General features: G+C 41.0%; 1 protein-coding gene across 1 annotated transcript in view; it reads left to right on the top strand.

The window, feature by feature from the left end:
- The window catches only part of GABRD (gamma-aminobutyric acid (GABA) A receptor, delta), an 18,843-nt gene continuing 5,653 nt past the window's right edge, over positions 1-13,190 (top strand). The window contains exons 1-5 of the mRNA XM_010161678.1: positions 1-199; positions 9,555-9,667; positions 10,227-10,294; positions 11,646-11,866; positions 12,652-12,734. Coding sequence (XP_010159980.1) covers positions 132-199; positions 9,555-9,667; positions 10,227-10,294; positions 11,646-11,866; positions 12,652-12,734 — 553 coding nt within the window. The 5' untranslated portion in view covers positions 1-131. The remainder of the gene's footprint in view (positions 200-9,554; positions 9,668-10,226; positions 10,295-11,645; positions 11,867-12,651; positions 12,735-13,190) is intronic.

Raw genomic sequence — 13,190 nt, 5'->3', positions numbered from 1 at the left:
ACCGTACCTCGCGTTAAAACTCAGCCTCAACTTCCCGCGGCGAGGATGGCAACGCTGCCGGGGCTGCGGAGCTGCCAAGAGAGCCTGGGAGCCTGGGTTTTGGTTGCCGCTGCCTAATAAATGGGAGTAAAATGGAATTTCTTACCTGGGTTTTTCCTGCCTTGGTTCTACTGTGTACCCAGCAGCACAGGTGTATCAGGTAAGACGACGCCTTCTCTTTCTTTCTTAGCCTGGCCTCAGGCAGCCGCTCTTTGGGGGTGAAAAATGCCACGTCTGGCTGTAGCTGTTAGTCCTTCCCCTGCCCGCAGCTCCCGCTCCCACTTTTCCCAGGGATGCTCTCCCTTTAAGGGCTACCACTGCTTGAGTGAGTGTTAGCAGAAAAAGGGGTCTTGGCTGAAGAGTTTCCTCAGTGTGCCCCATCTTTGTTTTTCTGGGGTTTCCAGCAGAGGATGCACTCCTGCCAATGGAGCAGCAGTTTCTTGGGTTAATCCAGGGGGGTGTTTTTTACAGGATGCCTATGGAAACCTTTTCCCGAGAGCGCTTACTGTGAATTGGGGGCAATCACTTTTTGTAACGGCACTGCACGTCCCAGCGCAGCCTCATCCCCTTCAAGAGCTCTGTAGGGGGCCTGCATGAACATCAAACTTCCATAAACCCCAGCACAACCAGTGGGGTTCGAACCGAACATCTTTCCTCTGGGCCTCCGTGGCACAGTTTAACCCCCCAAATCCAGCCATTCCTTCCTAGTGGGTTCATTAAATCTCCTGAACTTTAGAGGAACAGGCTGGCAGAGATCTCGGAAAAAAACCACGTTTGAAGAACGCCAACCATTTCTTAAAATAATAAATTGTAAAGATATATGTTTGCAACTCTCAGTCACATATATTCGGGAGGTGTTAGCTAGGCAACCGGCAATGTTCTCTATATATTCTCTACAGATCTGGAGGCTGGATGTGGAGAAAGCCTGCCGTGATTATGCAATGAAAATAGAAGGGGGAGTAAAAAAGAACTTGCTGAATGTAAAAACATGCCTACATCACCCAGAGCAGAGGTGGCTGTGGTATTAAAGGGGTCTTCCTACTTATTTATAGACATTATTAATAGCTTCAGAGGAGTATGAGAAGCAAAGTGATAATTGTAGTAAGACATAAAATTACTGTTACAGTTTTTGGAATTAATTAGTGAGATCCCATTTTTTTTTCACTGGGAAGGAAAAGGATCTTGCATTAGAAGTGTCAAGTCAACTGTTCTTATTTAGGACTGACATAATGATTTATCCTATGACCTTGAATCTGTTATCCAGGGTCAGATCCCGACACCCTCGTGCTCTGAAGCATTCCAGTATTACACTGTAGGTAGAGAAAATACAGTTTATGAGCTAAGGGCGTCAAGATCTTGCCCATCATTTCAGTCATCCTGTTTCTCTATCTGCACTTGGGCTAACATTAAGTATTTTGGTTGAAAAGTGGTGTTTGAGTATAAAAAAAGAAGAAAAAAAAGAATTTTAAGGAAGAGTCAGCCTTCTCAGCTTCTGTCTTCAAGGTCTGTTCCTAGGCACAGCAACTGCCAGGATATGTGCAGCCTATAATTTGTTGGATAAATTAATTTATATTTGGATTACTTACCTAGTTACTTGACTTGCTTCCTCCAGTTACACAATAGTGGTGAGTTGGTGGAAATGTATGTAGTCACAGCAGGGAGTAAGGCAATTCTAGCTTGTGGGATTCCAATGGTTCAGTCCGTAGCAGTTTTCCAAATACGCCGAAGTGTAAGACATTCAGTGGTCACGGAAAGCTACTCTGTTTAGTACAGCAGTTTTCTGAAGATTCAGGATTTAGAGTGGCTATGGCAGAATATTGTTTAATCTTGTAAAAAGTGAGTAACATTACTTACATGTATAATTTTGATGAAACAGAACTATACCAACGTTTTATCCTTGCTTCAGTAAAACTACTCACATGTAGATGACCTATGAAATAATTCCCCTTGTAAGAGCCCAAGAAGCACATCAACTTCCTTAGTTTTCATCCTTGGTGTTCTGTAATATGGTATTATTACATAGAGTTATTTTTTGTAAGAGATGCTTTTGTGAAAAGCAGTATTTTATTAATACTGTGATTTTATAGTAAAGGACAAAACTGCCAATAGTTACATTTTATTGCTCTGGTTTTGTTTTCTTAATGTGATGGGATTCATGGTTAGGACTACAGAGGCCATCCAAAACCATTAAATTGATGGCGAGTTCTGCAGATTGTATATAGACAGGTGTAAGCAAAAACGTGTTCAGAAACAGAGGAACACCTCAGTGAGTTCTGGACTCGGTGGTATGACATAAGACTTCCCAAAGGCAAAATTATCTATTAAAATAATGTTACGGTGCGGCAGAGGAGGGAAGTGGGGGATGCATGTAGCCTGCTTCCTCACAGCAATTTTGAATATCCTTTCAGGGTGCTTTAGAGACCTGTATTTGAAGCAATTTCTCTACTATGTGTGCTATTTGACTGAACTGAATGAGCCAAATTCAGCCTAAGTCAGCACATCCTACTTAGGCCAGTGAGGTTTTCAGGTAAACGTTTGTAAAAAGTAGTACTTTTTGGTCTGCTTGAGACAGTGATTAGTGGCATTTGGCATTTATATGATTGACAGCTCTTTGGGGCAAAGACTGTAGCTTCCACTATTTTGTCAGAATTGGATATGCTGTGGATGCTGCAATCATAAATGTGCCGTAGTGAGTGAGGTCGTGTGCTGACATACGTTCAGTGAAGTATTTCTTCATTTGCCTGAGGAAGGAGTACTGTTGATTGGAGCTTTAGGTTGTATGTCTGTACTTCATACCTCTTTACTGAAATAGATTTTAATTCTCTAATTATAAACAGGAGTATCTTTTATATTTAAGATTCTACTATGTTAAATGACTTTTATACATTTGCATGTAATTGTTCTTCTGTTGTGTGTCTCCCTCAGCCTTTTACTTCAATTCATGGAAACAGAGCAGCTTTAACATGTGAATATATGCAAAGGGTGGTCCATTTTCTGCAGCTTGAAACTCACAGAGAGGAAATAAGGGCTTTGATACTCAAAAGGTTGCCATGAATTAAGCCTAATGCTTTTCCAATTACATCTCAAAATACAAAACATATTTACAGTGAGCTTCAGTTAGGGTCAGCAGTGGCAGATGGGAAGGATACACATAGTGCTCTGGGTAGTCCTGGAGTTTGACAGAGGCCAGATTGCTCACTGAATTTGCAGGGTATTCCTTGTCTTTTTCCCCAGAAAAAGTTTTCTTCGGTGGCAATGAGATCTGGGACAGTTATCCCCAAGATATTATCGCAAACAAAATTAAATGTACACCACCCCAGTCCTCAGTGTCAAACTGGTATTTCCATCAACCAGCTTAAAGGATTCATGTGACTACTATGTCGCAGTCCCAACAGAATCAGGTTAGGTGATTTAAAGAAGAAACAGAAGATGCAGAAAGTGATTTTCTGCATCTTACTGCTATATGTTTTTCTCAGGAGGTTAGCACACTCTTCCTCCGAGTGTGACCTAAAATCAGCATCTTATTGGCCACTGAATTAAAGATGCTGCTGAGCTTTTTGCACGGCTGCTAGAGCTTTTGGCACTGCTGTGCAAAAATAATGTTGCTAATGTTATCTCTTGTTCAGCTGCTGTAGTGCACTCGTTCACACAGAACATATAGATCACCTCTTCCCTTGGGGTAATTTAAATACTTAACAGATTTTTTCTAGTAATATTGATAAATTTCTTGTGACTGTTTTGAAGCAGTGTTCTGGAAAATAGTGAAGACAGGATAATACCTCAGTTGCCTGACAAGCTCTTTAAACATGTGCTCTCCAAGTTGATTGATCCTTCTCCTCCAGATCCTTCTCCTCCAGATCACTCCACAGTAGTGGAATGCACTGGTCCTGCGTAGCTGGGAGAAAGGTATCAGCTCGACTGGAAAGGATTTGGGGATAGACATACTTTTTATTCTAGAACTGATAGTACTTGGCTCTGGAAGAGATGCATTTCTGTGTCAAGTGTGATTCATTGCTTGGAGTTGCTTTCCATAACCTGGCGTTGCCTTCCGTAAGCTGTGTCAAGGATGGTTTTGTTATGCAAAGAGGAGCTTCATAGTTTTTCCAGGTGATGTCCTCTGCCTTTTTTTCTGGTGTGCAAGAGAACTAACTGTTCTTTTCTCAGTAAAACAATAATCTGGTTTCTACTGCTAACAAGGAGCTCTGTTAAAGTTCTCACAATGCTTAAAATCCAGATACGGTCAGATGCAAATATATTCTCTCGAATATCTGCTTGAAATGAGATGTGTACAGGGTCACAGTGCAGATGAAAAACCACCTTCTTCAGCTTTAGACTTGGGAATGACTTCCAGAGTGATATTGGTACACATGACTCTATCACCATTCAGTCAGCTAGGCACTCCACTATGGCGTGCTGCAAAGTAAATATAAGCTTTTCGATGAGCTGTTATTCCCCTTGAATTTCACAGATCAATAGTTTCTTTTTACGAAGTCCTTTTCTTACTAAAACAAGCTTTACAGCAGCTTACGTCAGGTAGTGAAGTTGCTGAATCAACTAATGGTAGGGTTTTTTTCTTTTCATCTTTGCTGCTTGCAGTATGAAAAGTTAATCCCTTCCAATGTGTCTTTTCTATGCCGATCTTCCTTTTTCAGGTACAATAAATTAATAATATTCTAGGCCATATATAATCCCAGCTGCTTATCAAGGATGAATTAAATTCTCCCACCATCCTTCATGTAACTTAAGTACTGGATCTGATGTACAGAAGTCTAGAGGAGTTACCACAAACTGGTCTGTAAAATGCCATGAAAATAGAGGTCTGCTTTCCAAAATCATAATTTTTAACCAAGGGCCACTATACTATCTGCTAATATTCACACTTCTGTCTTCACCAAATAAAAAGGAAATGAAAATATTATAGGTAGAATAATAATCTTGAGTATATTTCTCCTCTCCCTCAATATTCTTGGGGGACAAAAAAAGAGGGAAATGGGAGGTTTCTAGTGCTGGAGGACCGGGAATGACATACAGCCCTGCTATGTCTGTATTATTTCCCTTGTTGCATCAGCTGCCCTGTCAGTCTGTCAAAATGTAATTTGAAGAATATGGCTGTTTAAAGTGATTGCCAGATAGTTTAAAGATTAAATACAGGTTCACAGGATCAGAGAATGGTTGAGGTTGGAAAGAACCACCGGAGGTCACCTGGTCCAACCCAGAACGTGTTCAGATGACATTTAAATATCGCCAAGGAGGGAGACCACAGCCTGTCTCAGCACCCTGGTCCAGTGCTTGGTCGCCCTCACAGTGAAAAAGCATTTTCTGAAGTTCATGTTGAACCTCCCATGTTTCCTTCTGTGCCCGTTGCCTCTGGTCTTGTCCCTGGGCTCCACTGCAAAGATCCTGGCTCTGCCTTGTTTACACCCTCCCTTCACATATATGATAACATACATGGGTAAGATTCCCCTGCAGCCTTCTCGCTTCCAGGCTAAACAGTCCCAGCTCTCTCAGCTTCTCCTTGTAGGAGAGATGGTCTAGTCCTTTAATCATCTGCATGAAAAAAGCCTAATATTCACAAAAGCTAAGGTAACTCAGTGGTAACCGTGAATGAAACTATAGTTTATTCCGATTCACATACTCTCTTTGAGCATCCAGGAGCCATTCTGTGAGCACCATGCTAGTGTGTGAGAATGACAGTAACTGAGTAAAAGCAATTTTGTTCAAACACATTTAAAATGAACCGGTAGTATAAACATCTACAAAGTAAATCTAGCCATAAAATTATTTGAGCTGTAATACTTAATAACCCTCACTGGTATTAAGTGACTAGAGCTCCACTAACTCCATCACTTTTGTTACACTGATGATCTGACCCTAAGGCTTTAATAGCAATAGAAACAAGATTAATTTTAATTGTGTCATGGATATTTAAGTGAAACTCCCTCTAGATTATAATCTGCCATTAAAATAGAATCCTGACATAGGATAACTGCTGCATGCGGTACATGTTTTTTCAAAAAAGGTGAGTCTGCTGGCAGTAGTTATATGGACATGACTTCTTTATAGCAAGTGATTGATTGTAGGTCAGCTATGTGGGGATGAGTTTATATGCTGCCATTAAAATAGAATCCTGACATAGGATAACTGCTGCATGCGGTACATGTTTTTTCAAAAAAGGTGAGTCTGCTGGCAGTAGTTATAGGGACATCTTTATATCAAGTGATTGATTGTAGGTCAGCTATGTGGGGATGAGTTCGTGATGGACGCAAGTGGCAATACCTGTTGTGAAAGGGGAGCAGCAGAATTTGTGCTTACTATTTTTCTCAGGCCGAGTACTCATAAATATACATGGTATTCTAATTTTACAATGACTTATGCCTAGCACTTTCATACTGTTGTGTATGTAGGAAGCAAAAGCAAGATTCTCCCATCCTCACAGATCGGGCAGGCAAGATAGGTCACTGTGGTGTAGTCACCTTTTGACTTGAGTATTGTTCTCAAAACTCTACAGAACTTGGCTGCAGTTTTAGAAATGGGTTGAAAAGCACGGTCTTCTACCGAACAGGCAAAGATATTTTAGGGAGATATATTCATTCAAGTGTATTCTAGTTATTTAATTACTAAAAGGCTTAAAGTATCATTCTTTACCAATAAAAGGAGCTCACGTATTTTACTGATTAGGAATACCATTACATATCTATGGCTGAGGCTTACAAGTTACAAAGAAGTAAATTTTTAAACAAAAAACTTTCAACATAGTCTCATATTCTCTAATCTGCCAAGGCCTTAATTTAAAGAAATTATTTGTTTTCTGTATTAACTGCTAGCCTTAGTATTTCCAGAAATAGGGTAGTGAATGTAAAAGAAAATACACGACAGAATTTCTGAACTGCGATATCTGATGGTATTGCAGAAGAAAGCCAGACCTTAGCATCTGGATCTTTCCAAGTATTATGAAACTATAATTTCATTTAAGTAAGTACTGACAGTTGGATGACTGAAAGACCAGCATGTACGAAACAGCGGTCTGATAGAAAGAAGTGTTTACATAGTTGATGAAACCCAATAAGGAAGAAAGAAACTCTGTCAACATCTGTTACAAATCTTCAAAGCCCTTGTCTAAATCAATTATGTTGTTCCATTTTATGTAGCTGAAAATACAGTTCTGAGTCTTCCGAGATCCTTACTCAGAAGAGATATAGGAACCTGAGAACTATCTGAGATAGTCATTTGGGATGGACATAGAGCAGTGTACTTATGGCAAGGCAACATTACAAATGCAATTTAATATCTGTCCCCAGTTTTAACACTTCGCTGTGAACTGGCAAAGTTTCACTTTGGAGGAGCATCTCTATGCTTTGAGGTCACTTATGCTTTCAGTGTCTCTGCTGCTCAGAACTTAGAATTACACATTGGAATCCCAGAACTCCTTCCTTATATAATTGATTCCATACATCTGGGGCAACAATTTTATGACCAGAGCAACCTTAGATTTTTCTTTCAGTGCCTGTGAGAAGAAGCGTTGGTTATTGTAGGGTACTCTGCTGCTGTGCTAGCAGTAACTGCGTGTGCTGAATGCCCAGACTGGCATATTCTGGAGAGAAAAAACATTTGCTCCATGTGGGTCAATGTCGCATGAACACTCTAAGAAAGTTACATAAGTACTGAGGTAGAATGTGTTTATGGTGTATTAGTCTGCAGCCTTTTGTCGATGTTTAATGAGTTTCTCCTCTGTTACGAGTGGTATCTATCTCTCAGATGCCGTATTTATTGCTGAACTCAGTGGAAGATGCTAAAGCAGTGCTCAGGAGGTTTTGATACAGCACTTGCACTCAGATAGACCCTCTCACACCACTGGCAAATTTTCTCTTTGCAAATAGTTGTGGTAGACGCTGTCACACTCTTACATTTTACTTTCCATGTCATGTCAATCTCAGTTCTGGCAAGAGGAACTGTGTGAGCAGCCACAGATCTGCTTCAAATTTAGTCTGCCAGCTCAGTTTAAACAGTTAATGAAGATGATATAAGCTTGTCTTTGTAAGAGTTTATGGAATACCCACGTAACTGCTTGTACCAGGAGGGTTGAGGAGCTGGCATGGGCCAGGTGGTGGAAAACGGCAACAAGAAACTGTGCTAATGTCTGCAGGGAGCCTCACTGCATCAGAAAGAAGCATGTGCCTAGCACCTGAGAGATAGAGCCTTATTTCTGGGAGGAGGACTGTGGCATGCTGCACAGATCTGACAGCAACACATTACCTCCCAAACAAAACCCACTGCCTGTTTGCTGGCTCACGCAGGTCTTAGGAGTGAGTACGAAGGGATGCGTGCGTTACGGCATCCCACGCTCCTGACCTGAGGACAGATGGCCAAACACCCACACTGCCTGATGCTGGCAAGTGAAAAACAGCAGAAGCAGGTGACCTGGGGCCCTCCCAGAATGATGGAGCCATCCCTACGTGCCCAAAACTCTGGGTCACCTGTGGGAAGGTGGAATGCGACCGAGACATTTCGGTGTTACGGACACCTCTCGTACCGCTCAAGGCTACGGACAGGAATGGCCCTAAATCGTCAGGACTCGTGTCCCTGCATTTCTAGGGTCATGGAACACACCTCAGGTTCCAGGATAATGCCCAAATCCTTCAGGCTCACCACTATGGGCATCTCCTTACTGCAGAACCACGGGCCCCTCGAGGTTTCTGGAGGCACCGGAGCCGCCTGGACCGCAGGCAGCCACCCCTTTGGCTCAGAATGAGGGAGAACTACAGGGCTTTCAGGTGCCATGGACATCACCTCCTGAGTTCCAGTGCCATAGTCTGCTCCCCTCAAGGTTCAGGACAGCCCACAGGCAGGCCCCTGCCAGGTCAGGTCCATGCGGATGCCCCCTTCGGCACTTCCATGCTTTCAGCTGTTCCCTCTTTAAGCAAGATCTCCTTTTCGACCGTATCACTGCAGTTTTCATGTGTTTGTACACCTTCTATTAGCACTGTTTTTCTATTTCTGAGGCCCAGTGGTGCTTTTCACAGTATCAGACATGTTAAATCCAAGTTCCAGCTGTGTAATTTTTAGTTTTCCCATCACATTTGACAATACACCAGCCTTCTCGATCTCAGCTGTTCCAGAGTGGTACTAGGAACTGTCACAGCTGCTGTATCCTGCTACCCAGATAGCTGCATTTCCACAGATGCATTTTATGCAGTATACAGTGTGTCTTGGTTTCCCTCATGCTTTCTTTAAATTTCTAAATCTTTTTCCCACTTTTTTTTGGAAAAAGAAAAAACCTTAAAAGAAGTATGTACTTGTATTTCAGAAAGAGGCCATAGTCTTGCCTGAAATATGTTTCAGTTTAAACAGAAATGGGTTTCCTGTCTATATACAGTGTTTTCCACTAAACTACCAATATAGCTGATTGTACTGTAGGTGGTCTCTGGCGTAAAATAAGTCAGTGTCTTCCATTTTCTGTTGTTTTTCTGTTTGTAAACATGGCCAAGTTGTAAAAGATGCTTATTCTCTCTATCTAGAGCTATGAATGACATCGGAGATTACATAGGTTCCAACATCGAAATATCTTGGTTACCCAACCTGGATGATTTAATGAAAGGGTATGCACGTAATTTCAGGCCTGGGATTGGAGGTGAGACTTTGAGAATAATGTCTTTTTTGTTTCTTACAATCCTTCTACCCTCTATGTGAACTTCATCCTCTACGTGATTAAAAGATTGTGGTTATCTGTTACTTGGATACCAAAAATAGTAACAATCAACAATTTGCTTTGACTTGAAAAAAGGCAGACTGCACAACAGAATTAGTAATGCAGTCTTCTTGCTGATACAGTTCTTAAATCTCTGATATCTGGGTTGAAGGATTTTTGGATTACCTTAAGTGGCGATAATTTCTGCATTTGCTTGAAGTCATGCTGTCTTAAGCTAGATGATGTGGTTTCTAAAAGGAATTCCATAATTTTCAGTAGTTATGCTTGAATCTCATGAAGTGAGGTGTTCTGTTGGAAATGGGGGATGAAATCTGCAAAAGATTTAAACCTCTTGCCCTAAGGTAGAATCTACTTGGAAAGTGTATTTTATTATGGAAAACACTTATGAACCCAGGCTGTATGAAAGAATTGTGTTGAGTCATCTATATTTTTATAGGTTCTATGATGATGTAAATCACCCCATTCAAACATTTTTTCTCAGGTCCGCCTGTTAATGTTGCTCTGGCAATTGAAGTAGCCAGCATTGACCACATCTCAGAAGTGAACATGGTACGTGTCGCGGTTTAACCCCAGTCAGCAACTAAGTACTACGCAGCCGCTCACTCACCTCCCTCCTCCGCCAGCGGGATAGGGAGGAGAATTGGAGGAAAAGACAACAAACTCATGGGTTGAGATAAGAACAATTTAATAATTGAAAGTAAATTAAATAAAATAATGATACTAGTAATAATTCCAATAATACTAATGATACTAGTAATACTAATATTATATAATAGCATGTAATGAAAACATGATACAAACACTTACCACCCACCGACCAACACCCAGCCTGTCCTGAGCAGTGAGAGCCCAAGCCAGAGAGCGAAAGAGCCCCAATGAGACAGACAGAGAGAGACCAACACCCAGCCCACTCCCCTAGTTTATATACTGAACATGACATCTTACGGAATGGAATACGCCCTTGGTCACTTTGGGCCAGCTGTCCTGACTGTGTCCCCTCTCAGCTTCTTGTAGAGAAGTAGCTGGGAACTCAGATGCAGTATCTGAAACTGAGAAAGTTCTTGACTTGTTACAGACATTGCTTAGCAACAACTAAAACATGCGTATGTTATCAATATTCTTCTCAGCACAACCAAAATGTAGCCTTAGACTAGTTACTGTGAGGAAAATTAACTCTATCCCAACTAAAACCAGCACAGCATGTTATGGGTTAAACCTAACAAGTTATGAATGTTTGTGCCGCAATGATAGAAAGTGTAGAAAACTAACGAGAGAAATAGTTTATCCCCAGCATGTTTGGAGTGGAGAAATTACTACAAGAAGATACTGTGAAGAACATTGTATTTCAAGACACAGGCAGAGTCTCTTCTGGCAGACATTGGCAATTACAAGAACCTAGCCATGTATTAGTCACTGAGGGTTCTTACTACGGTTAGCAAGGTTGGATCTGTGCAACATTTAATAACAGAAAGCCTAATTTTAAGCATTGACTCCAACTTCTGCTCAGATTGCTTTTCACCACAGAGACTTCCAGAAAGAAGCTGAGGGAATGGTTGGTTGTGAGATGCTTCTCTTTTATGTAAAGACCTTTCAGTAAAGCAGTGGAGTATAACAACTTACAATTCGCATAAACAAGCACAGGCATGAATTAACTGCATTTCTGAAACACAATAGATTTAATTTTAAACCCAACAGTTTTACTTTCCCTCCATCCTTTGCCTTCATTACAGGTGCATAAATTTTACTGAGTTTGTAGTTTTGCTTTAAAAAACCTTCAAACCCAAAAGTTGTACTTGTAGAGATAAATAAACATATTTTCTTCATTAAGACATACGCAACACTTGCAACATGTTATATATTGTTTAGGGGCACTGTTTTATTGGGGTTTCTCTTTTCATAGGAATATACCATGACAGTATTTTTGCACCAGAGCTGGCGAGATGACCGTCTGTCTTACAACCACACCAACGAAACTCTGGGCTTAGACAGCCGGTTTGTGGACAAGCTCTGGTTGCCGGATACTTTCATAGTAAATGCCAAGTCCGCCTGGTTCCATGATGTGACTGTGGAGAACAAACTTATCAGGCTCCAGCCAGATGGAGTCATTTTATACAGCATCAGGTGAGCGAGGAGGAGTGCAAATGTATTAACTTTATGAACAGACTGTAAAGTAATCGCTCGGTTTTCCTAAGATGATTTCCTAAAATAATTATTAATTTAAAATGGAAGAAAGTACTGATGGCTCCTATCAGGGATCCCTTTGCTTTCAAAGGATTACACTGCCAGGAAGGTGTCTTGGGCAACACAAACACATTTTCAGCGGCATAATCACTGACCACTTTCAAAAAGTCTTTAATGGGAGATAAGCATCTCTTAAAAATATATCACTAGGCATTGAGATGCTGAACACTGAGCAAAGACTCTGTTCTCTACTCGCTCACTATTTTCCACGAGAACTATGAGCCTGATTTAGGCTCAACTTCCCAATCTTTCACACAGAGAAGGTATTATTTCCTCACTTTGGAAGAGTGTTCTTGCTAGAACTCAGTAACTATATTTAAAGTTAATTGTGTAATGTTCTAAAAGTTAGTAAGTCTGGACCTTTGAACTTCTAGGTTCAGAGTCACCCTTAAGGTATTGGTAAAGATCCTGGGGACAGTGGAAAGGAGCAGACTGGGCTCAGAAAAGTCCTTTTTATCATCAGAAGTCGTTGAAGCATCCTCTGACATTAGACAAGTCATTTGACCTTCCTTCAGTTTCCCCCCACAGTCTTAGTAAAGACAATAGCCATAAGGATTTGGAAAATAGTTTTCTGTATTAATATTAAGGTTTCCATTTAGTCTTTGAGTTCTGAGGAAAAAAGGCTTCTGAATGCAACTAACTGGTGTTCATGTTGCTTGGAACAGGATTACCTCAACGGTGGCCTGTGATATGGACCTTTCCAAGTATCCGATGGATGAGCAAGAATGCATGTTGGATTTGGAGAGCTGTAAGGACCGAGTTCAGTGTTTCATATAATCCGTGTCTTCTTTAAAGTCTGCTTTAATTAATGATTCTGCTTTAATCAGTGATGTAAGAGGTGCCTTAGGATTTAGAAATATAGGGTTCAAACATGAATCCCTTCGTTCTCCGTGCTGGGTGTTAGACTATGGACTTTTCCATACCAGTTCAGCTCTGATCCAATTCAAGACTACTGGGTTTAGTTTAGTGAAGGTGAACAACGTACAGTCCTGCTCACAAATGTCTGGAATGTTGTGCTTGACATAAAATCTAGTGCAATTGTGACAGTCCCTAGCTTTACTGAGGTTTGCATCAATTCTGGTGAGATAAGTAGAGAAGCCCACAGGCAAAATTTGGTGTGCTGATTTTTCTTTAGGAGAGAACAGGAAAATGAAAGAATTCCCTGGTTTTAATGAATGCCATTGTGACTAACCCTCACATAGCT

This window comes from Eurypyga helias, unplaced genomic scaffold, assembly GCF_000690775.1.
Source record: "Eurypyga helias isolate BGI_N326 unplaced genomic scaffold, ASM69077v1 scaffold21261, whole genome shotgun sequence".
In the NCBI taxonomy this organism is placed as follows: domain Eukaryota; kingdom Metazoa; phylum Chordata; class Aves; order Eurypygiformes; family Eurypygidae; genus Eurypyga; species Eurypyga helias.
The sequence above is the reverse complement of the archived record's forward strand: the minus strand, read 5'-3'. Positions and strand labels throughout refer to the sequence as shown.